We start from the raw sequence: 26,985 nt of genomic DNA, 5'->3' as shown, positions 1-26,985 counted from the left end.
GTCCCTGGGTGTGCTCAAAGGCATGAGGGACATGAGAATGTCACCCATTGCATGAATAGCCCCACAGGGGGCTCTAAACAAATTTGAGACCAGTTGATCTGGATGTAAAAAGGCTGGGACCCAGATACCGGGGTTCTTGCCCCATCTCTGCACCCACAGAGGTATTTAAACCAGGGAAAACAACATCTTTCTGTCTCAAACTCCTCTTTTTTTTTTTTTTTGAGATGGAGTCTCGCTCTGTCACCCAGGCTGGAGTGCAGTGGTGTGATCTCGGCTCACTGAAACCTCTGCCTCCCAGGTTCAAGCGATTCTCGTGCCTCAGCCTCCCAAGTAGCTGAGATTACAGGTGCCTGCCGCCACACCTGGCTTTTGAGAGGACCAAAAGAAAAGGTTTGGAGGCCAGGCACGGTGGCTCACGCCTGTAATCCCACCACTTTGGGAAGCTGAGGCAGGTGGATCACTTGAGCAAAGGAGTTTGAGACCAGCCTAGCCAACATAGCGAAACCCCGTCTCCACTAAAAATTTTAAAAAGTTACCTGGGTGTGGTGGTGCACATCTATAATACCAGCTACTTGGGAGGCTGAGGCATGAGAATCGCTTGAACTCAGGAGACGGAGGTTGCAGTGAGTTGAGATTGAGTCACCATACTCCAGCCAGCCTGGGCAACAGAATGAGACCCTGTCTCAAAAAAAAAAAAAAAAAAAAAAAAGTTTGGGAAAGCATTTCCCAGTGTTAAAAATGCTGTAGTATGGGCTGACGAATATTCATTCTAATTTAGAGTTTCACAGGTTTCTCTACATACAGTAAAACAGAAATCATTCCCAAACTACCTATTTATTTAACATAAAGAAAAAAGAAACCTAGAATTACTGACAGGGCATGATCTATACATATTATTAGAATGGGCTTCAATTGCATGGCGATTTCTGCCTCATGCCATGGGAATCAGTGGGTGCCAGGCAGAGCCTCATACAGCACTGCTATGTGCATGCTTTTTTTTTCCCCTCACATCTGAGCAGTCAGAGTGTATGCTTACTTATTTTTATTTTTATTTTTTGAGATGGAATCTCGCTCTGTCACCCAGGCTGGAGTGCAGTGGCACAGTCTCGCCTCACTGCAACCTCAGCCTTCCTGTTTCAAGCGATTCTCCTGCCTCAGCCTCCTGAGTAGCTGGAATTACAGGTGCCCGCCACCACACCCAGCTAATTTTTTATATTTTTAATAGATAGTTAATACTTTTTAATAGTTAATAGTTTTTTTTTTTTTTTTGAGACGGAGTCTCGCTCTGTCACCCGGGCTGGAGTGCAGTGGCCGGATCTCAGCTCACTACAAGCTCCGCCTCCCGGGTTTACGCCATTCTCCTGCCTCAGCCTCCCGAGTAGCTGGGACTACAGGCGCCCGCCAACTCACCCGGCTAGTTTTTTGTATTTTTTAGTAGAGACGGGGTTTCACTGTGTTAGCCAGGATGGTCTCGATCTCCTGACCTCGTGATCCACCCGTCTCGGCCTCCCAAAGTGCTGGGATTACAGGCTTGAGCCACCGCGCCCGGCCAATAGTTAATAGTTAATAGATAGATGGTAGTTTCACCATGTTGGCCAGGCTGGTCTCGAACTCCTAACCTCAAGTGATCTGCCTGCCTCAACCTCCCAAAGTGCTGAGATTACAGGCGTGAGCCACTGTGCCCGGCCTTATTTTTTAGAGACGGAGACTTGTTCTGTTGCCCAGGTTGGAAAACGTGCTGAGACCATAGCTCACCGCAGCCTTGGGTTCAAGTGGTCCTCCTGTCCCTGCCTCTTGAATAGCTGGGACTACAATTGTGCGCCACCACACCCAGCTACGTGCATGCTTTCTGATGCCTGATTCAGCAGACATGGAGGCTATGGGGGCTGTCTTGGGGTGATTCAGGCCTGAGGATGGCCTGGAATATTTATGTGCATGTGTGTAAGCATGTGTCTCAAGGAGGCTCCAGGCTGCTGACCTCAGAGCCAGCTCTTTCCTTATGAAATAATACCTCTTAGATCCGTAAGACTCTACAAAAACTTTTATTCTGTTTACACAGGACCTTGTCTCATTCAATCCTTCCATTTACCGAAAGAAGCAGGCAAGACAAACTGTTATGCCCATTAGAATGCTTTACTCCAGGAGAGATGCACTTGCCTAAGACCATCAGCTGTAGAGCTGGGCTAATCCCAGTGCATGACTCTTCCACGAACTGTGTGTTAATTATTTATTTATTGAGACAGGGTCTTGCTCTGTCCCCCAGACTGTAGTACAGTGGCATGATCACAGCTCACTGCAGCCTAAACCTCCTGGGCTAAAGTGATCCTCCCACCTCAGCCCCACAAGTAGCTGGGACTACAGGCACACACCCTCATACCTGGCTAATTTTTGTATTTTTTAGAGACGAGGTTTTGCCATGTTGCCCAGGCTGGTCTTGAACTCCTGGGCTTAACTGATCCGCCCACCTTGGCCTTCCAAAGTGCTGGGATTACAGGTGTGAGCCACCGTGCCCAGCCCCATTTATTTCACGAACAACTAACTACTCACTGAACATCTAGCATGTGTCAGTCACTGTCCCAGGAACTCCTACTTACTAGCTTGCTCTCCTGAGAGAAGTATGTTCAAGCCCCCTGTCCCTGCCACTAAGAACAAGTTTTAAGTGATGGAATTAACAAGCCATGACTCTTCTGCACATTAAGGTACTGGTAGCAGCACAGTGTGGCAGTTAAGAGCTGTGCTCCTCAGCCCAGCATGGTGGCTCACGCCTGTAATCCCAGCACTTTGGGAGGCCAAGGCGGGTGGATCACCTGAGGTCAGGAGCTCGAGACCAGCCTGGCCAATATGGTGAATCCCCGTCTCTACTAAAAATACAAAAATTAGCTGGGCATGGTGGTGCATGTCTGTAGTTCCAGCTACTCAGGAGGCTGAGGCAGGAGAATCCCTTGAACCTGGGAGGTGGAGGTTGCAGTAAGCCAAGACTGAGCTACTGCACTCCAGCCTGGGTGATAGCAAGACTCTGTCACTCTCTCTCTCTCTCACACACACACACACACACACACACACACACACACACAACCAGCTGTGCTCCAGAGTCAGACTGGCCTGGAGTCCCAGTCCTGCCATCCAATATATCAATTCCCTGTATTTCCTCATGACCAAATAAAGGTATAATAATTATGCCAATCATATAGGGCTATTGTGAGAATTGACTGAGTTAATATAGGTAACACAATTACAACCCTGCCATTACACAGTAAGAGCCCAGTAAATATGAACTGTTACGATTTTAAAGTTCCTTAGCATTGTCTTGAAACAAGGGGAAGTTTAAAAAAAAAAAAAAAAAAAAAAAAAAAAAAAGGCCCTGGCTGAGCATGGTGGCTCACACTGGTAACTCCATCACCATGGGAGGCCAAGGCAAGTGGATCACTGGAGGCTAGGATTTCAAGACCAGCCTAGGCAACATAGAGAGACCCTGTCCCCACAAAAAAAATTTAAAAATTAGCAGGGCGCGATGCTGTGTGCCTGTGGTCCCAGCTACTGGAGAGTCTGAGGCTGGAGTGAGCTATAATTTTGCCACCACACTCCAACCAGGGCCACAGAGTGAGATCCTGTCTCAAAAAAAAAAAAAAAAAAAGGCTCTTTTAAGGCTGGGCGCAGTGGCTGACGCCTGTAATCCCAGCACTTCAGGAGGCTGAGGCAGGCAGATCACCTGAGGTCAGGAGTTGGAGACCAGCCTGGCCAACATGGTGAAACCCCGTCTCTACTGAAAATACAAAAATTAGCCGGGCATGGTGTCAGGCACCTGTAATCCCAGCTACTCAGGAGGCTGAGGCAGGAGAATTGCTTGAACCCAGCCGAGGTTGCAGTGAGCTGAGATTGTGCCACTGCACTCCAGCCTGGGTGACAGAGTGAGACTCCATCTCAGAAAACAAACAAAAAAAGTCCTCTCCCCAGGCCATGCTCCTGGCGGCAGCTGGCACCCAAAGGCCAAGCAACTGAGCAGGATGGAAGCCTGACCACCTGCCCTGACTTAGGACAACTCTGCAGGGCTGAGCCGGCTGAGGCGCACACTGGGCTTGCATTGCTGCTCAACTTCTCTCTGCTCCAGTCTTTCTCCTGGGCCTGCTTTCCTGGGTGTTGATTCCAGGAGCAACCCCAATAAATGCCCTGCATGTTGGCCTCTCCAAGCCACTTCCCAGGGCGCCCAACCTGTGACAGGCACAGCAGATGCAGAGACGAGTAAGCCACAGTCTGGCCTTCGAGAATGTCATGGCCAAATGGGAACTGCAATCTCACGCAGCTCACTGGGGTGAGCACAAAGTGCAAGCAGCCCAGTTGGAGGGGCTGGAATTGAGGGAGTCCAGGCCCTACTGGGGATCAGACAGGTTGCCCGCGAAGGTGTTGGTGAGTGTGGTCTGGCCAGGAGAAACGGGGAGCCCAGGATTTCAGTGAAGATTCTGGGCACTGAGGCCTAATGTCAGCAGAGCAGCTCCAGAGTCAGCAGCTGTGGAAAGACAGCCCCCCAACTAAGTGGGGTTTGCGAGTGAAGAGGGGGCTGCCATGGTGCGCAGTCCAGAGTGAGCAGGAGTGAGCTCCCACTCTTCCACGCCTGGTTCCTCTCTCCCTTCTCTGTCCTGTGCTTTCCGAAATGGAGCTGGCTGACACTGCATTTTCCATCCTTCAAAACAACTATCTTCTGCTGATTCCCCTCTCACCTCCAAAAGCTAGGCCTTTCTCAGCTGCTCCAGTTCCTTGATCCCGTCTCTCTGAAGTCCTGCAGCACCAGCTCACGTTGTCATACATGCAGGCTGCTCACACTTTCATGGAATCATAAAATTGGAAGCCACCCTGGAGGCCCATCTAGTGCTGCCTCCTGCCCCAGGAAGGGCCCTTCTCTAAAGCAGGGCTGAACAGTCCCACTGACTGGGAATTCTCAGAAGACAGCCTGAGTTAGCCAAGTTTTCCATCCTTTGAGCCCAAACTGATCTGTCTCTGGAGTCACTCAGTGAAATATCACTTCTTTTCCCATATGATAGTCCTTCAAATCAGATGGTCACACAAGAGTCACTTTTTTGAGTGCTTATATATTGTTCTTGTTAGCAAATCCTCACAATAGTCCTATAAAGAAACCAGGTAGGTGTTCAGAAAAGTTGAGGAATTTGTTGTGGTTACCTTCTGCTACCAGCTGTAGTTATTTCTGTTACCAGCAACAGAGCTGAGATCTGATATTAAGACTCCAACTCCAGTGCTCTTGAAGCACAAAAGCAGATTTGGTGTCATAGAACCCTCCAGACGCATTCCCAAGGATTCTATAAAGAGTTGAGAGAACTCCTTTGGGGTTCACCACTGGTGAAGGGCTCAGAGGCTGAAAGCCTGGTGAGCAGGCAGGCATGATCCTATAATGGATGGCTCCCTGATACACCCACCTGTGGGTCTGAAGTTGGAAGAGAATTCTGAGGGCTGTGAGCAAGCTCTCTGCAGTGCTGAGCTAAAGGTGCCCATGGCCACAGACATGGGAGGAAGGAGGCGGGCACATCAGTGGTCCTTCTGCCAGCTTCACCAGTCCAGAGCCTTGCCGCCTTTATCTTGCTTTAACCCCCAAAACAGGGCTCTCTCCCCAGCGACCCACACCATGCTACCCTCAGCAGCTCAGAGTTAAGATTCTCTGGTCAAGCTTTTTTTTTTTCTTTTCTTAAGAGACGGAGTCTCGTTCTGTCACCCAGGCTGGAGTGCGATGGCACGATCTCAGCTCACTGCAACCTCTGCCTCCCAGATTCAAGCTATTCCCCTGCCTCAGCCTCCTGAGTAGCTGGGACTACAGGTATGTGCCACCACACCCGGCTAATTTTTGTATTTTTAGTAGAGACGGGGCCTCCGCATGTTGGCCTGGCTGGTCTTGAACTCCTGACCTCAGGTGACCCACCCACCTCGGCCTCTCAAAGTGTTGGGATTACAGGCATGAGCCACTGCTCCTGGCCTGGTTGAGCTTTTTGACTACAATCTGCATGAAGGCAGCAAGTGCTTTCTGGTGACTGGTTCCTTTGTTGTCACTGAGAGCAAAGCAGTATGTCCGTTTAATTTTTTTCTTTTGAGAGAAGTGGTCTCGCTAAGTTTCCCAGGCTGGCCTCAAACTCCTGGGTTCAAGCAATCCTCCCACCTCAGCCTCCACAATAGCTGGGACTACAGGTGCGCACCACTGTGCTCAGCTCAAATGTCTCCATTTTAACGTCCTCTGCATAACAATTACATACAACAGCTAACTCCTCAAGAAATAATATTTATAAATGATACTATCTCTGTTCAACATCTCTCCCCTCTTAAAGATTGCTTAATTTGAAAACAAAGCGTTCTATGTCTTCCTGTTAGACCCTGTCCTAAATTCCCTATTTCCCAGGCCCCTCCTACATGGTTAGAGGAAATATAAAGAACATGCAATCACCTAAGCAAAGTGAGGACAAAGACAGTTTCTCTTCAGCGCTGAGTCTAGAGAGCAGAGAAGCAGGGCAAGCCGGAGCCAGATACCACTGGAGAAAGGAGCCAGCCACGTGTGAGGCCAGGTTACAGAATCAGTTCAACTGCCCATCAGTGGGGGCTGTGGTGGCAGAACCCAAGACCCCTTCAGCTGAGGCTGAGCCCAGGCTAGGGCTAACAGCACCGCAGTGATGCCAATACACTGCCCTTCATTCCACTGGCTCAGCCCACCCCAAGGTCAGGCAGGCAGATGACCTCAATGCCCCAGCAGCTTGAAAATGTTTCTTCTAGAGGCAAGGCTGGTGCTGCCATTGCTTCCTCCACGTGAGTGATACAAGTGCCATAGGAAAAGGCCAATCTGAGAGTCCATAGCCCTCAATAGGAGGCAACCACTGCCCAGGGAGCAGCAGACATGAGGCAAAGGAGATGCAGGGAGACATTTAATTTACATAGCAGCCACTTGGGGTCCAGTCAGAGCTGGGGCAGTGGGGAAACCTATAACCCCAGAGGGTACCCCCAGACCCCCAGCCCCCGGGAAACCAGTCCTCACCAACCCTTGGATGGGCTCCCAAGGTTGTGCAGAAGATGCTCCAGTCAAAAGGAGAGAGACATTTGGGAATAAGGCTGTCCCCAAGTTGGGGGAAGTCCACGGCCTGGAGTTGGTGGCCTATGTGGTGGCCCAGGGGTCTGAGAGACCAGTCCATGTCCTGGGCGAGTCCTCAGCCTGGTAGCCCTAAAGGAAGCCTTCGCGGCGGAACTGTTCCTGGAGGAGGGCGCGGTACTGGTCAAATCCTCCTTCCACGCGGGTGACGCCGCCTCCTTCGCACACCCATAACTCCCGGCACACCAGCCTGATAAAGCGTTCATTGTGGGACACCAGAATCACGCCACCCTGAAAGACACGAGAGCAGGAGGTGCTGAGGGGGACACGAGAGGCACCGAGGCCTGGGGAGGAGTGGGCAGGGTGAAGGCACACTCACCCTGAAATTGTTGAGGGCACGGCCCAGAGCCTCGATGGTCTCCATGTCCAGGTGGTTTGTGGGTTCATCCAGAATGTAGAAGTTGGGGCTGGAAGGCAGAACCCAGGAAGGTAGGCAGTGAAGGGGTGCGGTGAGAGAAAATAAAGCCTTCTGATACAGTTTTCTACTGGGCAAGAAGGGGAAATGGGAGGGGAAGAGCTCTAGAAAATGAGGCCTCACCAGGGCATAGTCATCTGAGCAAAGGCCACTCGGCTCTTCTGGCCCCCAGACAAGCTGGCAACAGGGCGCATAGCCAGCTCTCCGGAGATGCCATACCGACCCAGCTGGTGACGGTACTCCTCCTCAGGCCGCCCTGGAAAAGGACTCCCCAGATCAGGTGGTTTCTTGGCCCAACTCCCTCCCTGTACCCTCCAGCCACACCTCCAAGTCCCCATGTCCTTCCATCTAGGCTTGGGAGGGCTGCTCTGCACTCACTCCAAGGCAGGTCTAGCTGCCGGGGTCAGCCTCATCCCTCTTTCCCCACTCAAATCCCCAACTCACCAGGAAACTTGCGTGCCAGCAGTTCCACAGCACTGATGTTCAGGTCCAGCTGCTCCACGTGGTGCTGGCTGAAATAGCCAATCTTCAGATTCCTGAAGACAGAAACCGAGGTGGAAAAGCAGACAAAGGCAACAGCCATGAAGGAGTGCAGGAAGCATGGGTGCCTGCAAGTGTGCTCATGGGCGGGGGTGCCTCTGACCTGTGAGCGTGTCTGATGCCCCGAACAGGTGCCAGGTCCCCCATAAGCAGCTTCAGCATGGTAGACTTCCCGGCCCCATTCTCTCCAACCTTAAGAAACGTGAAAATGTCATACAGTGTGTGCCAGAAAAATAAATACTGTAAGTTCTCACTCATATGTGGGCACTAGAAAATGTTTAGCACATAGAAGTAGAGAGTAGAGTTCTGGTTACTAGAGGCTGGGAAGGGTAAGCGGGGAGGAGGGGAATTGAGAGAGGGGATTGGGAGAGGTTGGTTAACCAAAACAGAACTGTAGCTAGATAGGAGGAATGGAGGAATAAGTTCGAGGGTTCTACAGCACTGCAGGGACACTACAGTTCACAATGACTGATTGTACATTTTTAAAAAGCTAGAAGATTTTGAATGTTCCCAACATAAAGTGATAAATGTTTACGGTGAATATGCTAATTACCCTGATTCGAACATTACACATTGTATACATGTATGGAAATATCACTCTGTACCCCATAAACATGTATAATTACGTATCAATAAAAAGAGCACCGCTGTGTGTAACACAGAAGGGAAGGAAATTAGAAGGGGTCTCAGGCAGTCCCCAGTCCCAATGACTCCTTCAACAACCAAAAAAATATTTTTAAGGACTCTAGCCGGGCGCAGTGGCTCACGCCTGTAATCCCAGCACGTTGGGAGGCCGAGGCAAGCAGATCATTTGAGGTCAGGAGTTTGAGACCAGCCTGGCCAACATGGTGAAACGCTGTCTCTGCTAAAAATACAAAAAATAAGTTGGGCATGGTGGCAGATGCCTATAATCTCAGCTACTCATGAGGCTGAGGCAGAATTGTTCGAACCCAGGAGGCGTAAGTTGCAGTGAGCCAAGATCGTGCCATAGAAAAGCCTGGGCAACAGGGTGGGACTCTGTCTCAAAAAAAAAAAAAAAGAAAAATACATGTACTAAGGGGAGCAATACTTGAGTATTTGCTAAGTGCTGGGGGGGACTTACTTCTCCCAATACCATCCCAGGTAGATGCCAGCGCCATCTTAAGGATTAGGAAGCTGCTTGGTAACCAAGCTAGGCAATGGTATAGTCAAGATCCGAAGTCTGACCCTGAAGCCCATGCTGTCTCCTCAATGTCTCAAGATTTAGAAAACTCAGAACTGAGATCAATAAGGTAAAGCACTGCTTTAAGTATTTTTAAAACACTATATACCAGGCTCTTCCTCCCTGAAGAGCAGCGCTGTGTAGCCAGAGGACACGGCTAGTATAAGTCCTGCAAAGTCCTTAGCCCAGGTCCTCTCTCCTGTTCCATGGACCTCATCCCTTTACAGCTTGAGGATCTGGGCCAATCCACACCACACACTGAGACGGGAGACTCCCAGCTCACAGCACAGAGAAACAGCAGCCATACCACACAGATGCGAGACTCGAGATCAGCAGACACGGAGAGGCGACTGAAGATGACGTGCTTCGGATCATAGTAGAAATCCACCTCATCTAGCTGCAGAATTGGCGGTGAGAACTTCTCAAACCCATCAGGGAATCTGCAGGAGGTAGGGGTGAGGATGTGGGGGCAGTTGGAAGCAAGCAATTCCCCACCAGCCCCACTGGCCCAGCACTTACTTCATTACGACCTCTGATTCCTTGTCCACAGGCTTCAGCTCAGGCCTGGGGGAAGAGATCAGGTAGACTAGATTTATGACTTAAAAAAATAACTTCCTACACAAGTAATATATGTTCAGAGAAAACTTAGAAAGGGCTTGTACTCCTACCACTCAGGTATCATTACTTTAGAGTACACTGTTCTCGTTTACTGAATGCTAAAAAATAGAATTAGGCTTTTTGTGACTTTTTACCCCCAGTTACTATATTGTGGTATGTTTCCACATTGCAAACATCTAAGCCTTATGATTTTAAGCTTCCTGCCAGCACTTATAGAAAGGGCACTTCAACGTTAAACTCCCAGTGCACACTGTCATTGGTTATTAAGGAAATGCAAATCAAAACCACAATGAGCTATCACTTCACAGCCACTAGGATGGCTAAAACTAAAAAAACAAACAGTCAATAACAGTGTTGCCAAAGACGTGGAGAAATCGGAACTCTCATTCCTTGTTGGTAGGAATGTAAAATGATGTTGCTGCTTTAGAAAACAGTTTGACAGTTCCTCAAAACATTAATGTGGAATTACCATGTAACCCAGCAATTCTGTCCCTAGGTATGCACCCAAGCAAGCTGAAAACATATGACCACACAAAAATTTGTACACCAGTGTTCACAGCAACATTACTCATAATAACCAAAATGGAAACAACCCAAATGTCCCCTAATGACTCAATAAACAAAATGCTGTATATCCATACAATAGAATATTATCCAGCCACGAAAAGAAATGAAGTTCTGACACGCGCTACAACATGGATGAGCCTCACACATGATGCCAGGTGAAAGACGCCAGGCACAAAGGTCACATACTGTATGATTCCATTTATATGAAATGCCCAGAATAAGCAGATACACAGAAGCAGAAACAGGAAGTAAATTAGTGGTTGCCACGTGCTAGTCAAGATTAGCCTTCCAAGAACAATGTGGAATACTCTGCCTCCCAGCAGAGGAGGAAGTCACAGGTGGCTTCTAGCGAAGGGGAGACCTGGAATGGTAGGGCAAGGGTGGCCTGCAAATGAGGAAGGAGACCGAGAGAACAGGAGTCAAGGCCTGGCCAAGGATGCTGTACTCACAGCTTCTCCAGCATCTTGAGTTTACTCTGCACTTGAGAGGCCCTGTTGGCATTGTAGCGAAACCGGTCAATGAAAACCTGCAGGTGGAAGAGTGCAGGCATTGGTCAAACTCCCCCACATCCCCCACTCTAGAACCCCTGGGATGGGACCCCCAGCCCTGCCAGGCCCCACACCTGGATGTGCTGGCGATACTGCTGCTGTGCTTCGTATTCACGCTGCTGGTTGAGCAGCCGCTCCTGCTTACTCTTGATGAAGGTCTCAAAGTCTCCCCGGTAACCATCTAGCCGCTGGCTGTGCAGGTGGATGATGTCCGTGGCGATGGCATTCAAGAAGTTGCGGTCGTGGGAGACGACTAGGATTGTGGAGGGCCACGTCTGAGGGGTCACAGGACAGCAGGCCCAGTTTGGGAGGGCAGTCAGTTCTCAGGCCCCCAGGTATCTTGGAGGCCGACTTTCCCCAACCCACTCCAGCACCCACAGGCACTCACCTGCAGGTAATTCTCCAGCCACAGTATGGCCCTGACATCCAGCATGTTTGTAGGTTCTGGAGAAGGAGGGGAGCACACACTTGGGATTGAAGGGCTGGAGAACTAGGAACTTGGATGCTACCACCCCCGTCCATTCTAAAGTCAGGGTACCCCATTTCAAACTCACCATCTAACAGCAGAAGATCTGGCCTATGAAAAAGAATACACCGCATGAGATTTTAGGTCAGCAACTCATGCCACCTCCCAAGAGCTAAGACCAATCTTCCATAGGGCTTCATACACTGGCCCAGAAAACTCACCTAGCAAATAGGGCCCGGGCAAGGGCCAGCCTCATCCTCCAGCCACCTGAGAACTCCCTAAAGAATGATGGAGCCACATTAGGGGTGGGTGTTCATCAGGGCAGGAAGCGGCTGAGACAACAGGGTTCAAGGCCAAGAATGGCAAGGGTCACTCACCGGGTGGGTTGCTGCTGCATTTTAGGGGTAAAGCCAAGCCCAGCGAGAATGACTGACGCCCTAGTAGAGAAGAAATTGAAGAACTCAGTTGGAACAGTCCACAGAAGGGAAAGGAAATCTGAAGGAGGGAGGGGGAGCTTTAAATACCTAGCAGGTGCCTTGTCAGCCTCAATCTCCTCCAGCTTGGCATAGATTTCTGCCAGCTCTGCAGCTTCAGAGCCCTCTGCCCTGGAGGGAGGAGAAACAGCAATTGGCCTAAGTGGGGGCAGTCTAGGAGGATGTCCTGCACCTTATACCATTGGAAAGAAGGCCATTGGCTACCTTGTGGCTGGAAGAGGAAGAGAATACAGGAAGGGTTTGCACAGTGCTCATTACCTTGGGCACTATGGAAATGGGCACTGTGGAAAGAACAAGGGCTTTTGAGTCCCAGAGCGCCAAGTTCTAAGCTCTGCGGATTACTAGGATGGACATGCAAATTATGGATTGTTCCAGGAGGGCAGGCACTCTGTGAGGGACAGCAGCTGCTGGTTGCTCCCTAGCCGGAAGCCCTCACCTGCCAGCAGCAATCTGGGCACTGAGCTCCCGCTCCCGCCGTAGCAAATCCTCTCGCACACTGTCACTCTCCAGCACACTCTGCAGGGCAGGAGTGTCATCTCCAGCAACCTCTTGCTCAACGTGCAGCAGGGAAATGTGGGCTGGAACCCGCAGACTCCGGGTGGCTAGCATCTTCAGTAATGTTGTCTTCCCCAACCCATTCCGCCCCACCAGCCCGTAACGGCGGCCCCATGCCAGGTTCACATCTGCTCCAGCCAGCAATACTCTGCAGGAGTGGAGACAGGAGACCAAAGATGCTCTAGAAATAGGTGCACAGCAAGTTTAACAACAAACCTCACATTGTTTGTAGCCCCATTTCATCTCTCCAAATTCTCCTCTAATTAGAAAAAGAAAGCCAACCCCTGCCACCACTATCCCCTCACCTATCGCCAAAAGACACATCAAAGTTCTCAATTCGCACATCATAGGATTTGTTCTTGCCAGATGATTCCAACCGACTCTCCTTTCTGCTGCCTGCCTGGCTGGCTGATGCCTCTTCTAAGACTCTTTAAAGGGAGAAACGGACAGCTCTTAATGCTCCCCACCACCTTCTGTCCAGGCAAGAACTGCTCCGCTCTCTTCTGGGCCATGCTTCCCCCACTCACAGAGGGTTGCTGGTCTTGAGCGTGTCCTTCTCTGAGCGCTTCTCCTGCTTTGCCTTAAGTCGAGCCTCGGCCTTCTCCAACTTCTTTGCATTCACTGTCTAAGGGTCCAAACACATCTACTTCACTCTAGGGTGTAGGCTCAGAAAGGAACCCCAAGAGAGAACATCTCGAGTAAACCCTCTTAACTTACCCATGATGAACAGACTCAAAGGCTCAGGGAAAGACATAGTCAGAAATCCCCCAAAAAGATACTCCAATTAGACAGTCAACTCCCAACCCCATCACAGACACAGTCCCCTCCCTTGCTTCCTCCTCCTCACCGAGGACTGTTCCCTCTTTAGCAGTCCTGGAAGTTTGGTTCCACAGTCTGTAAGCGATAAGAAAAGCAGTCACCTTCTCCCTGAGGGAAGGGAAACTAACACTTTGAGTGACTAATATGAACCAAGCACAGACACAGACGTTTTCTATAAAGCCTTATAATCCTGCAGATAGATGGCTATTATCTTCCCTGCACTAAAACAAAACAAAACAAAAACAAACACACAAACAAAAAACTCACATAAAAGGATAAAGAGGCATAGACGAGGTTGGGGACAGATAACCAACTCTTACAAGATCATGCAGCTGGTAAGTTGCAAAATTGGGGGTGAAAGCAAGTCTGTCCAGCTCCAGGTTCTTATGCTTCCTACCATACCCAAGAGCTGGGAGAATCCTCCAACCTCCTCCCCATCCCCATCATGGGCTCTTTTGCCCTCTGTGAAGACATCAACTAGCTCTTACAACCCTGTCCTGTGGAAAAGTCGTAGGAGCCCTAAGCTGCAGGGAGCAGATGGTTGGGGGCGCAGAAAAGGACAGGAGGGCAGTTAGTTCAACCTCCCCTGACTCTCACCGTAGTTCTCTGTTATCTTTGACAACTGGATGGGAGCGTCCAGTAGCACCTGGCTATTTCCCTGGCTCTGTGGCTCAGCCCTATGTGGGTAGGGATAGAAAGCGCAGTTAGGAGTTGAAGGAAAAGCTCTATGGCCATCAGATCTTCTTCCCCCACCTCTTGTCTCCGGACCGTTCGCCGCCCTTTCGCCCCCATCAACCCCTACTCCCTGGCACATACAGGCGCAGAGTGTTGTACATGCGCTGGCACACGGCCCTGATGCCCGCGTCATCCTTGCTGTCCCCGGACACCTCTTGCAATAGTTCCCCCACAGCTTCCACCAGGTCATCCACGGACTCGAAGTCCGCGCTGCCGCTGTGCAAGACGCCTGGGCAGGGCGTGGTAGAACGAGGAAGGTATCGGGTAGGGTGAACACACAAGCAGCTTCAGTCCCCAGACAGAGGCCCCAGTCCAGGCTCCAGACCCAACCGGCCCCCGGGACAAGAGGTCATGCAGAGGAGAGGCCTGGCAACAGTCCCAGGCACGACGCTCGCTTAGACTTTCCCCCAGCCTCCACTTCGGTCTCCCCAGCCGGCCGATTCAGTTCCGCTTACCCGTCACGTAGTCGAAGACTTGTCCGTCAATTTCGGGGAACTCGCTCCGCAGGATTTCGGCGCAAGTCGCCATGTTCCAGTCAGGAGCCCGTCCGCGCAGTCGCTGTGAGACCCCGGCCTAGGCCCGCCCCCCGCCCTGCCCCCGAAACTCGCCCTTCCTTGCAAGGCGCATGCGTAGCGGCGACGCAAGAAAGGAGCGGAGTGCGCGAAGCCCGGTGGGCGGGGCGAGCGGGGCCTTGAGGAGAGGCGCCGAGTCTGCGCCGGAGCAGCTCTCTCTGCGCGTGCGCGACGCCTTTTCTGCTGAAAGATTACCCCCCTGTGCGGTTCTTGCTGCCTTCTGGGAGGTGGAGTTCCCGGAGCGAGCGGTGGGGTGGAGCTCAAGTTTTATCAGGGCCGCGAGGCACCGGTGGTCTGGCGGATGGGAGCCTCCCAAGAGGCAAGCGGCTGATAAAGTATTTTGGCTTTGCCAGGTTTTATGCGCTCCCTCGAGGCGCGTCTGCTGCTGCTGCTGCTGCGCACCCAGCCAGGTCCATTTTGGAGCCCGCCCAGAGCTTTGCTGACTCACCCCGGTCCCTCTCAGAAGCCCCCTGCTCAGTGCTTTGCTTTCGCGGGTCCCCAGACCCTACGGCTCCTCAGCCTGGTTGCCAGCGCCACCCGCCTCCCCGCCGCGACTTGCCTCTTCACACTGTATAATTCAGCCGACCTTTGTGAATTAAACCAATTCAGTTCTTCCACCACCCCAGGGCACGACCAAATCCACCGCCAAAGGGCAAGAAAACCAGGACAATATGGCCTGTATAAATTATTCCCTACATACACCCAAAGCAGACTTCTCCGCACTCAGTAAATGCCAGTAAAAGGCTATTTCCTTTCACCGATTCCCTCAGGAAGTTAGGAATTTCCTCCAAAATGACGCTACTGCTTTACATTTAAATCGTAAATATTCCTCCGATGGTTCTCTAAAAGTGGCACCGAAAACTATATTACCCATTCACCCCTTTGGATTAAACACTGCCATCATGAGGAGTCAATCCGGATACTGAATCATTTTACAGGAAATACAGGTAAAGAGGAATATGTTAAGTGACTTCTTGGGGACAACAGGCAAACTACAGAACTCTGGTTTCTTCGACAAAATTGCAAGACCTGAAGGGAAACATCGATTTTTAAAATTTGAGAAGCATTAGCCAACCACAATGAACCTTGTCTGGAAAAATTTGGTAAGACACCTGGTTAGTGAACACAGATTGGATGTGATATTAAGGAACAGGTCACACATTGATCATAGTTGAAGTTCGGTGATGAGACATGGAGATGCATTTTATATATATATATATATATATATATATATATATATATATTTTTTTTTTTATTTGAGACAGAGTTTCACTCTTGTTGCCCAGGCTGGAATGCAATGGCGCGATCTTGGCTCACTGCAACCTCCACCTCCTGGGTTCAAGCCATTCTCCTGCCTCAGCCCCCCGAACAGCTGGGATTACAGACATGCACCACCATGCCCAACTCATTTTGTAATTTTAGTACAGACAGGGTTTCTCCATGTTGGTCAGGCTGGTCTTGAATTCCTGACCTCAGGTGATCCACCCACCTCGGCTACCAAAGCGCTGGGGTTACAGTGTGAGGCACCGCACCCAGTCCATTGTATTATTCTGCTTGCAAATCTTTCCTCCTACCACCCACTCAGCAAGATTTGGGAAGCCTGGGTAAATGATGGAATTAAAAGGTCAATTTCTTAGGATGGCTATAAGACCAAACGTAAACTTCACTTAATCTATACCTAATCTAATTAGAAAACATCTGCCTAAGAATTAGAGAAAGAGCTGGGTGCTGTGGTGGCGCGTGCTTGTAATCCCAGCTACTCCAGAGGCTGAGGCAGCCTCTGGATCCTAGGCTAAAGATCTCTTGAGCCTAGGAGTCCGAGGACCAGGGGGAATAAAAAAGAGCTAGGGAAAGATCTACCCCCAGGGTACTGGGGCCTGCTGAGGCTGCTTGCCCTTGAGGCTTTCTTAGAGGAGCCAGAAAACCTGGGCCCAAAACCCACAAGGATAGGGGCTTGGATGGCCCAGGAGACGCCTAACTGGGACAAGACAAGGAAAGAGCCTTTAGAGTATTCAGAACAGAAAACTGCGGGGAGAGCAACACCAGTTCCCTCCCCACGTAGCTCCCACATCAACACTTAGCCAGCAACTCCACTCTACAGAGTTTATTGGGTTTATAACTGGACGAAGTCACACGTGTACAAAATGAAGCTCACACTATCCCAAAGCAGAGTAGGGACTGAGGGCTGGGGATCCGTTACTGGCCTTTGGGAGAGCTCTGAGGTGAGGGGTGCAACCGACCCTCCCACTCCAGAGGTGCGGCCACAGGCGTGGGAAGGAAAGGGAACCCACCTGGCTTTGGTCACAGAACTCAGAGCCTGGCACTAGGCCAGGACAGACAGGTGGAGGGGAGAGCAGGAGCCTCAGAACTTCCCTGTCCAGGGAGCCCAGGGGCCACTCCACCAGTCCCACTTGCAATGTGCTTGGCCCAGACCTAGACTCAGGGGCTGGTGCAAAGGGAAGGCAGCAAAGCAGGAGGGAGGAGACACTGATGTGTGGTGGGAGAGGGAGCGGCACCTGGACCTGTTGAAGAGGGTGGGTGGGGAGGTGGGCTAGCTGCCTAGTGGCAGCTAGCAGCGAGTTTCATAAATGCCGCTGCGGCCAATGTAGCGCACCCATTTGATGACATCATGGTCGCTGTAGTTCAGCTTCGGTTCAAATACCTTCAAGTAGCGCACCTTGAGGCCAGAGGGCGCAAATGGCACCTGGGCAAGGACAGCTCGTTAGAAATGTGGCCTTCCTCTTACAGCTGCTCTCCTCTGGGAAGTCCCGTTGCCCTGCTCTACTTCATCTCTACTACAGGTGTTTGAATGGCTGGGGTCCTTAAAGAAGCTGGGGTGGTGAGGGACCCTCTAAGAGGTGACTGAAGAAGAAAGCCCTGCCAGTGACACCCGGAATCAGTTCCTTTCATCAGCAGGAGACAGCAACCAATGAACTGCTTTAGAACATACTTATCCTGCTCAATATTATGAACTTAAAAATAAGGTGGAGAAAATTATGTCTAACATGCACAAAGCAAAGTCAGTCCATTATCCTGTCTGTAAGTAAACTTTGTGTCTTACCTGGCATTTAAACAATCTAAGTTTTTCGAAAGAACTGTGTTAGGACAAGCTAAGAGAAGTGAAAGATTTGCCTCACTATGAATAGTAACTTCTACTAAGAGGCTTGAAAGGGGAAGAATGGATCTATGAATTAAAGCCAGTTCTTCTTTCTAGGCCTCAGTTTCCTCACCTCTAAGGTGCAGCGGTTTATCGGAATGATCTCTAAGAGCTTTTCCAGCATACCCTGGCATGACTCTAGGCCCCTCCTCTGCCATACCTCAAAGTTCATGGAAATGGGGGGTCGAGCCCATTTCTTCTTGTCGTTGGTAGGCAGAAGCTCAATCTCTGCGCTGATCTGCGATTCCTTCATGCCTGCCATGCGCTTGATCCTAGGAACACAGGGACAACAGGCAGCCCATTGTAGCTTGGAGAAGTTTCAAGGGCAGTTGCCCATTTTAAGGAGCACGCCCAGGAGCTTGCAGGAGGTGCCACAACAAGAAGTGGTCAGGACCCTGCTAACTACTTGCTATGGAAGCTTGGGTCTACTTCTTTAGGACAACAGGATGCAGTTTCTGCCTAGACACTTGGGCATGCTATCTTTGCTTTGTCAGCTTCACAGATACATTACAAAGGCAAGCAGGGAAATGCCAAAGCATCTTAAAAAATAAGCACGTGCATGAACCCAAATGCAGGCGTGTACATACTCACATGGAGGCATAAAGGCTGACAGTACAAGCAGAGGCTCCTAGAAAAGCAAAGAGGCACACTCCCCCACCCCTCATTCAGAAGGATCAAAGGTGAAAACAAGAGGGTACACTGGGATCTTGAACCTGCTGTGGCCTAATGAAGGAAAGACTCACTTCCACACGATGGCATTCTCGCTGGCCTTGTACTTGGCCTTCCCCTTCATGCAGATCACCTGCACCCCACTTGTGTTCAGTGGGGTTGGGATCCTCACCTAGAAGTGACACACCTGTCAGGGAGCTCTGTCAAGCTGTGACATCAGCTGCCTTTATTCCTAGGGACAAGTTCTTCCTCCTCCCCGAGCCCCTTGTCCTCACCTCAATCTTCTGAGCCAGGAGTGAGGGTTTAAAGTTGGACTTGATGACCACCTTGACCTCCAGTTTGGTGCGTCCCACTTCTCGCACTAGCGGGATCACCCGGAAGGGAAGGATGATGTCCTTGGTTGTGCGATACCTTAAGGGATGGGAAGCAAGGTTACCAAAGAGCTGACCCACTTCCTCTCCCCAATCTGCCAGCAGCACTGGCTGCCTCCTCACACCCCAATGGCACCTCATAAGCTCAAACTCTCCATCTGGCGGGATAAAGCTGATGCTGCGTTCAGAGTCAAACTTGCTGAGTCGTACACACTGGTGGAAGGTGCAGTCATCAATGGCAATTGATTGCTTCCCACTGCAAGCAGGGGCAGAAGAGGAGGTCTCATTGGTACAGGAGAATGACAGGTGTCACACTGGGAGACCACTCCACCCCAGGCTGGCACCAGAGACTATGAAAAGCTGCTAGAATGCAGCTTTCTGACTCGGAGGTCTGCCCCAGAGCTTGGGATGAGAGGGAAACCTTGTAAACTCATCTCTTGGGGGCCCTGCTGCTTGGGACCTGGGTGTTTCAGGCACAGTGGGCAGAGGAGGCTATCAGTATGTACAGAAGAGGCCTTGGTCCTAGGGACCAAACAAAGGGGCTTGCTCTGAGGACAGTCCCCTCATCTCTCTTAGCACCAATGTCAAGAGCGAACAGCCAGGCTTACCGTCAGGAACAGAGTTTGCAATTACAGTGGGAATGAAATCCAGAAGAAACTTGTGGTTCACTAGACCCCACCGAGCCCTCCAAGGGACACCCTTTCCCACCAGCTCTCCTGCCTCAGGCACCTCTTGCTTGTTTCATCAGCTGTGCCTTTGCCCTGCTTTTCAATAACAATCTTGTCATTCATCCCAAACTTGCATTCAGGCATGCCACTCAGGTAGCTCTTCATCACCACCCGGCCCGACACATGGGCACTCAGCACCTGCCCTGATGATGGAACAGATAAATGGGGAGCAGCAGAGTCAGGCAGGCAGACCCAGGATCCTGCCCTGGGCCCCCTCCAGCTTTGTTGTGAGAGGGACCTCACCTTGTGGGGACATGAGCAGGTTCACACTCTCCAGCACATCCAGGAAGAGCTCATTCCGGCGATACTTGATACCCTCTCGCCGCCAGCCAATCTGCCCAGTCACCTGGCTGGTGATCTGTGACTGCTCTTCTTTTGTCTACATGGGAGCAGAAACAAACAGCAAGAGCCTCACTCCCCTCTCCCTTTAATCATCCTGTCTCTATCCCCACTCCACCCTCATTCCCCATCCCTTCTAGTCCCCACCTGTAATCCATTTTCCCCTATAAGCCCCAAAGGGCAGGGCCTGGAGAAACAAAGCAAAGCTGCAAGGGCGGAAGCTAAGGGAAGGGCTTACCTGATGCTGGAGGCCGCAGGGCCAACGAGGTGCCCACATGAAGTAGCAAGGGAGGCAGAAAAAGAGGAGAAAGCTATGAGGCTTGGATCCTATAGGAGAGGGCCCAAGCTCTCTCCTCCTGAGGAACACCAGGCCTCAAGACCAGTCCTCCCCCAACCCTCAGTGCAAAAGGAAACTGCTTGAGCTGTATTCCTGGTAACAGAGATGCTGAATTGGCTGCTCCTGCAGTGGGAGGACCACATAGAGCAAAATAGGCCTGCAATCATGGCAGGAGGCTCAGGCCAGCACTTCCTGTTATGGGAGGGCTTATGAGTCAGCTCAGACAAGGCTCAGGGGCCAGCTGAGATGAAGGGAGATTGGCCTGCACCCTGACTATAGTCTGCACAATTCAAGTACCTGACTCTTGATGCCCTGCTGCGTGATGAAGGTTTTCAGCGCGCCTGTCTCGGAATTCTGTGGATAGCCAAAGTCTAGAATCTCTGAAAAAGAAGGGAACCATCAGCCCCTGAAGAAACCTTCTCATTCCAGTCCCTACTTGGGCCTACACATGTCTGACTGGCACAGCTCCCAAAGACCATGTGGGATCATCTGCAACAAAGTCTTCTAGCTTTGTAGCATTTATTCTGTGATTTGTGCTTTACAGGAAAACAATTCAAATGTTTGATTTTTTCAAATAGAGAAATCAAGGCCAGGCGCAGTGGCTTATGCCTATAATCCCAACACTTTGGGAGGCCAAGGTGGGAGAATCACTTCAGCCCAGGAGTTCAAGACCAGCCTGGGCAACATAGCGAGACCCAGCTCTACAAAAAATAGTAAAAATGAGCCAAGCATGGTGGCATGTGCCTGTGGTCCCAGTTACTCAGGAGGCTAAGGCTGGAGGATTGCTTGAGCCTGGGAGGTCAAGGCTTCAGTGAGCTGCGATTATACCACTGCACTCAGCATAGGCGACAACAGTAAGACCCTGTCTCAAAAAAAAAAAAAAAAATCAATAGAAGAGTCACATGGCCAGTGGGTGGCAAATCAAGAAGCTTTGAGCTGTTTTCTCCAGAAAATAAACAATGGGAAGGTGGAAGGATTCACCTTCCCTTAGATCACACTCTACAGAGAAACAGAGGTAACAGTGCACCCCCAGGGGCTTGTAGTATCTCAGTCTCCCCCAGGCTCTGAAGCAGCTGCTGAGATGGAAAACTGGGTGGACAGTCAGTGAAGTAAGGTCCAAGCCACAAAGGAAAGAGGATGAATACAGGAGGCTCACCACCAAACCTGAGTCAGGTTCCTAGCCCCGTGGAAGACCAAAACTTCCCCTCCACACCTGCTGGCCTATTTCTGTGTTCTACTTCAGACCAGCCTTTAGGTTTGGATGTGAACTGGCCTTCTGAGGGGCATAGAGATCCTAGTCCAAGAGCCCAGATACTCAGGAAAGAAAGTTCAGAGTGTACCAGAGCCTTGGACCTACACCCATTTTCAGGCCAGGCCCAGCCTGGTTCTTTCCCACCCTAGGCCCCCTGCCCTGCCAGCCCACCAGCCTCACCATCCAGCAGCTCATATATGAGTACAAAATTGTTCTTGATGTTTTCCTCGCTGATCTTGCCAAAGTAGGCAGCCATCACGTCACACATCTTATAGAGGAATTCGAAGACCATGGCAGCGTTGACATTCTGCTTGGTGACTGCTGCCAGCCAAATGTTGGACCGCTTAACGTGGAAGAAGCTGGTGCGAGCAATGTTGGTGACGGGGCTGCGCACCTGCTGCCGGGCATGGATAACATTGACCCGAAAGGCATCCACTGCGTTCCTCCTGAGGGGAAAGGGTGCACAGGGCCTGCTCAGCACCCAGGCGAACCTTACCCCACAAGGATCAACCACAGCTGTTAACGGCTCCACCCACCTTTCTGCAGAAGTCTGACACATACAATCTAAAGAAAGCCAATGCCTAAACCACTGGGGTGGTTCCCTTCTTATGACTCCCTGTGGAGGCATGGGAAGAGTGCCTGAGCTGGGCTAGTGTCAAAGGCCACAAGAAATAGGGAAGTCAACTATTAAGGCCGATGTAACCTTAATAAAGTGAGGTTCATCAGGTTTAGAGACAGATATTCTTGACTCCCAGGGCTGGCCCTAATTTCCCAGCTTTATCTAGCTTCCCTGTAAGCTCCCAGGTCCAGGACAGAAAGAGACACTGCTTCTCCAGTCCTCCCACTAGTGATCCCACCAGTGGGGAGGGCCGACTCCTCCAGATGTTATACAAAGCCAGCATGGCTTCAGAAGTCACAAAGGAGGAAGTACCAAGGGGCCATGGAACTGTGCTACCCATTCTTGCCCAGGATCCAACTCCAGAGCAAGTTCAGGGAATGAAAAAGGATGCAGGAAAACAATGATGGGGGCAGGGCCCCCACCCACCTGTACCTGGGCAGCAGCTTGAGAGGCCGCTTACCTATTGCTACGGCAGTCAATGAGATGGGATGAGAGAAATGACGCCAGCAAGAAGAGGAGAGTGACAGCAACGAGAGAGAGGGTTAGACACACAACACACCGGGAGGGCAGCACACACCGTGAGGTGGAAGCAGACAAGACAGGCAAGGTGGCGTGTGACCCAGCCTTGGCTTGCCTAGTCCATCCAACGCAGGAGGGGGGCCGGGGGTGGGGGTGGGGGGTGTAGCCAGCCAGGTTCAGGCAGGCCAGACCTTGCCACAGCTGCAGCTCTAACTCATGCCACACCACCAGCCAATGGACAAACACCCGCAAGGGCCAGGCCAGCCCATCAGCCAGGGAGCCAAATGAGGAGCACTGCCACAGGCCCATTCTGTGACTTTATCTCAAGCTCTCTGAGGAAGAAAAACAGGCAGCAGGAACCAGAGGAGCCTAATCTCATTAGCGCCTCGGAGGCTAGGATAGGTCCAGCGTGTGCAAGGGGGTGCAGAATGAGAAGGCAGGCTGTGGCTCTGTGTGAAGGCCCAGGATATGGAGCCGCTCTGGGTCTACTCTGATAAACCAGAGAGGGTAGCATGGCCTCCCTGCCCTTTCTTAGTGACCCAGAGAGTGCCTCACGCTCCCTCCCAGCCTCTCCCCCAGGAATGGCCCAGAGGAACTGAAGACAGCTGAGTCAGCAGCCTGACTCCTGAGAAAGGGAGCAGGAGAGGATTGGGTAGCCTGGAGAGGCTTTCAATAGAATCCAGTGAAGGCGCTTGATATGAGAAGGGCTTCTCAGAGCAAGGCTTAGATGGATTAGTGTCTCCAGCCTGGCCACTAACCCCACCCACTAGAGATATTTCTCTTTCTCCTCAAAGAAGAAATTCACCAGCCTGGGCAAAGGCACTCATCTCCAGCAACCAGGCCTGTATAGAGAAACAGGATGCAGGAAGGGCAGGTGTTCCTAAAGCTGTGGGACCATGCCATTCCACGGGTCCCACCTAGGGGCCAGCAGGCTGGCTGCCGGGTGAATACCACCAGACCTAATGGGAGCCAGGCTACACTAGCTGAGCTTCCAGGGTGCAGCCAGGGGTCAGGGTGGTCCAAGTCAAGCCTCTGGTGAGAAGAGACCTAATCCTGCATGCTGGGGCTCGGGGGCTGGAGTGGTGGGGCACAGCTGGCTCTGCCAGAGGACTCACCCGATGTCATCTCGGTAGACTCGGGAGATGAGCACCTCCCCCTTGTGATTATAGATGAATAAGCCTCCAATCATGGCGGCAGATCAGTCTCCGCGGCCCATTGCTCTGAGAACAGACCTAGGACAGGCGGGGGCGGGGTAAAAGAAGACCTCAGAATCCTTGCCAACATCCCCTGTGGAGCTGTGCAGATCACTGGAGCTTTTTTCCTGACTCAACCCTTTAGCAAGTGACCCTGCAGCCCTCCCAGACATGCCCCTCCCCTCAGCTAGGCTCCAGTTCCTGTTTATTCCACACTGGATGGGAGAAAGAAACTGAGAGAGATTAGGCTCAGGACTCTAAGGCCATTTTGACCCTCCGTTTCCTGGGGCTGAGCATCAGCAACCCCGCCCCCTCTCTCCAGCACTGAGCTCAGGAATGATCCTTTTCGGCCTCCTCCTGTGCAGACTCTCAGGCTCCCGCCAGTGAGTCACTAAGGCCTGCCTGCCTGCGGCTGCAGGAATGGCGGTAGGAATTACTCCAGTTGGTTCAGGCCTGGGGCCCCCAGGCATAACCTTTAGAGCATCCAGTCTCTCGGGCTCCACTACCCTTCAGAGAAGGTCGCAGGGCCTGAACTTCCGGCACTCTAATTCACAGAATTCAAACATTCCAAGAAAGGGTGTGAGGAGAAGAGATGGGAGCCCTTAGGCCCTAATGTGGACCCGGGAGTGTGGCTTAACCTCTTCCAGGCAGTGGAATAAGCAGGCAAAGGGCAAAGGAGGAAGGTCCTAGTGCTGGCAGACTACACCTCCATCACCTAAGCTGCTTATTACAGTTATTTCTGACTACCACCCCCCTTTCAAAAAGCTCTGGAATGCAATAAAAGTAAGGACTGGGGGGGTGGGGGTAGTGCAGGCTCATAAAATTAAGAAATCCTTCCATCTGAAATCGTGATTCCAGGCCCATCAAGTAACTCATTTCTGGCCTGGGTGCCTATAAACAAGAAGCAGGGATTTCAGGATGCCTGAATTATCCAAATTATTTGGGTCAAATTAATTTAGACTGCTTGAGAAAAGGCATTAATTTGCTTTTAGATTTCCTGGATTAGCTCTGGTATTAATTTCACAGGGAGTACTTTAGAAGACTTTTCTAAACTGGAAAATAAAGCCTTTTCCTGTGGCTGTCAAGGTCTTCCAGAGGGGTGAGCGGCCTCTCAAGGTGGTGGACTCATCCCATTCCTCAGTCCCAAACAGGCTGGTAGAGGAGATGCAAAATGGAGGTAGAGCCTGGGGCAAAGAACCAAGTCCACAGGTATATCGAGTGGTAGGTAGGGAAGGGCACCCGAGAACCAGAGGTGGGGCCTTGGGCAGGAATGGAACATTTAGTTAAGGGTAAAGACCGGCAGTGACAGCCAGGCAGCATCCTCAAGTGAGCCCACAGCAGCAAACTGGGCTGGTGGAGTGCACCTAAAGGTAAGGGTTTCCAGTATGGAAAAGGTCAAGGCTTTAAGAAGGAAAAACCAGCAGGGGGAAATTGACGGTAGTGAATAAGGGAAAGCTGGGGAGACAGAGCCTGCTTGGGGTTCAGGTGCAGAGTAATGAGGGGGTGGTGGGCTTTTCGCCTTGGGGAGACATCGTGGGAAAAGATGGTGCCATGGGGCGCGGGGGCCGTCACAGGTCTAAGGAAGAAGAGCCGCGGGATGTCACTGAACTGAGAGGAGGGGGCGCCGCATGATGTGAGATCTGTCACGGTGCAAGGAGGCGGAACAAGGGGGTGTCACTGTCCTACGAGACGGGGAAATTGTCCTTGCGCGGAGGGGTAGGGGGTTGGCACTATCCTAGGGAGGGGGCGCTGCGCAGCGTTCCTGCTCTGGGAGAATTTCAGGCGGTATCCCTCTCATGGGAGGCGCCAGGCGGGTCAGGTGGAGGGCACCGCTCCCAGCCAGCCCTGCAACCTCGCCCCGGGCGCCCCCGCCCCACCGTCAGCCAGCTCCCGGGTCTGAAGGCTGAAGCCACTCCCGGGTGTGGGCAGCTTTCTGCCAGCTCAGCGCAGGGCAGGACAAAGCTGGGCGGCGAAGCAGACGACCCGCGGCGTCCTCCCCCACGCCATAAGGCCAGATCCCCGGCTCACCTGGTGTCCCGAGGCCCCTTCTCTGCCGGCCCGGCCACTCTCCGGATCCCAAGATGTCCGCCCGCCCCCTGCTCGTCTGCCCGCTGCCTCGGCTTTCACCGCAGTGCCGCGGCCCCGCCCCGGTCCCGGCTGCGCGTGCGCGCCCGCCTCTCGCGCCGACTACAAATCCCGTCAGGCCTCGCGGCCTCCTTGCTTGCTATTTGAAGCGCTCTAGGTTTAGCAAAACTACAACTACCGACTGCTTTCGAGAAACCGTCCCTGCCTCAGGAAGGGGTAGGCGTGGCCTTAGCCGGCCCTACCAGAAATACACATTCCAGCATACACCGCTCCACCGGCCTCATTTTTTTTTTTTTTTTTCACTGAGCGCTCTGGGAATTGTAGTCCCTGCACTTCCTCCTGTTCCTATTTGTGTTTTGGAGAGTTTTGGAATATTAATGACATTTGTAGAAGCACATCTGTTAAGCCTGGGATTGCTGTAGGCCTTTTCTGTTTCCAGAGTCCCAGGACTGACTGTCCTCACTTTGCACACAAATAAATACAACTTGGCAGTATAAGTGTTTGTGCTGAATTTACTGCTTTCTAACACTACCTCTGATTCTCCCACGCTTTTCTCATATATTTATTCCGGACATGGGCTTTTTCCAAGGGATCAAGACCCAAGGAGAGGAGCGGGGAGCAAAGAGGAGACTACTCGGGAAGAAACTAAACCTTTTCACAAATATGTCCATGACTGTACACTCTTCCTCGAGGTCAGTTACAGCTTTTCATGAATGAGCCGATGTTCTCCTTAGCTATACCTATGCGATTGTGCATGCCTTCTAGTGACAGGCATATATGTTGCTTAGAAGATGTTCAAAGAGTTGAATTCAGTTTGACATGGGATTTGAAATCCCTTCTTTGATAAACAGAATCTTTACATCCAAGCTGAGGAGACAGAGCCAACCCTCAAACATTAAAGGCCTGCTTGGTTCTTGCAGAGATAAACTGCTGCCTTCTTTGGGCAGGACTGTGCCTGTCATGGGAGGAAGGAAGGGTGAGAAAGGGCAGATCTGGTTGCAAATGTTACAGTCCTTCCCAGCCTCTGGCCAGAAGCCACGATGTGGCAGGATGA

The 26,985-nt window shown here is 51.5% G+C and overlaps 2 protein-coding genes across 4 annotated transcripts; both read right to left on the bottom strand.

The window, feature by feature from the left end:
* Positions 1-2,023: 2,023 nt before the first annotated feature.
* On the bottom strand, positions 2,024-14,696 carry LOC105480121 (ATP binding cassette subfamily F member 3). Of its 3 annotated transcripts, XR_011619945.1 has the most exons (22): positions 14,546-14,696; positions 14,172-14,319; positions 13,953-14,032; positions 13,384-13,430; positions 13,064-13,161; positions 12,842-12,964; positions 12,418-12,684; positions 12,012-12,092; positions 11,865-11,924; positions 11,709-11,765; positions 11,576-11,598; positions 11,410-11,465; positions 11,096-11,296; positions 10,923-10,999; positions 9,808-9,852; positions 9,596-9,728; positions 8,191-8,279; positions 7,992-8,083; positions 7,671-7,803; positions 7,452-7,539; positions 6,440-7,363; positions 2,024-5,118 (listed from the first exon to the last, which is right to left on the bottom strand). XR_011619945.1 is itself a non-coding variant. In XM_011738592.2 (21 exons), exons 1-21 carry the CDS (start codon positions 14,616-14,618, stop codon positions 7,205-7,207), a joined length of 2,130 nt encoding a protein of 709 aa, XP_011736894.1. In that variant the 5' UTR covers positions 14,619-14,696; the 3' UTR covers positions 2,024-7,204. The 3 variants fall into 3 exon arrangements, 2 of the variants coding, with proteins under 2 accessions (XP_011736894.1, XP_070947472.1); XM_011738592.2 differs by having other exon boundaries at positions 2,024-7,363; XM_071091371.1 differs by lacking the exons at positions 12,842-12,964; positions 13,064-13,161; positions 13,384-13,430; ... (1 more) ...; positions 14,172-14,319; positions 14,546-14,696 and adding an exon at positions 12,186-12,192 and having other exon boundaries at positions 2,024-7,363; positions 12,418-12,665.
* A 2,055-nt stretch (positions 14,697-16,751) lies between these two features.
* On the bottom strand, positions 16,752-26,017 carry LOC105480122 (adaptor related protein complex 2 subunit mu 1). The gene is made up of 11 exons (XM_011738595.2): positions 25,875-26,017; positions 23,769-23,885; positions 21,696-21,961; positions 20,561-20,643; positions 19,831-19,966; positions 19,589-19,730; positions 18,996-19,115; positions 18,764-18,899; positions 18,563-18,660; positions 17,980-18,091; positions 16,752-17,366 (listed from the first exon to the last, which is right to left on the bottom strand). Exons 2-11 carry the CDS (start codon positions 23,840-23,842, stop codon positions 17,232-17,234), a joined length of 1,302 nt encoding a protein of 433 aa, XP_011736897.1. The 5' UTR covers positions 23,843-23,885; positions 25,875-26,017; the 3' UTR covers positions 16,752-17,231.
* Positions 26,018-26,985: the final 968 nt, after the last annotated feature.

This window comes from Macaca nemestrina, chromosome 2 (assembly GCF_043159975.1).
Source record: "Macaca nemestrina isolate mMacNem1 chromosome 2, mMacNem.hap1, whole genome shotgun sequence".
NCBI classification, from domain to species: Eukaryota; Metazoa; Chordata; class Mammalia; order Primates; family Cercopithecidae; genus Macaca; species Macaca nemestrina.
Note: the sequence above shows the minus strand (reverse complement) of the source record. Positions and strands in the feature narration are given on the sequence as shown.

Bases quoted from the DNA above. Each gene is read 5' to 3' on its own strand.
- LOC105480121 (XM_011738592.2), bottom strand. From the start codon at position 14,618: ATGGCGACTTGCGCCGAAATCCTGCGGAGCGAGTTCCCCGAAATTGAC. The intron at 11,000-11,095 runs GTGTGGGGCCTG...TTCCACCTGCAG, and splicing joins AGTATCGCCAGCACATCCAG to GTTTTCATTGACCGGTTTCG. The intron at 9,729-9,807 runs GTAAGTGCTGGG...TACCTCCTGCAG, and splicing joins GAATCAGAGGTCGTAATGAA to ATTCCCTGATGGGTTTGAGA.
- LOC105480122 (XM_011738595.2), bottom strand. From the start codon at position 23,842: ATGATTGGAGGCTTATTCATCTATAATCACAAGGGGGAGGTGCTCATC. The intron at 18,900-18,995 runs GTGCCATTGGGG...CCATCCCTTAAG, and splicing joins GGAGAGTTTGAGCTTATGAG to GTATCGCACAACCAAGGACA. The intron at 18,661-18,763 runs GTGAGGACAAGG...TGTCACTTCTAG, and splicing joins TCCTGGCTCAGAAGATTGAG to GTGAGGATCCCAACCCCACT.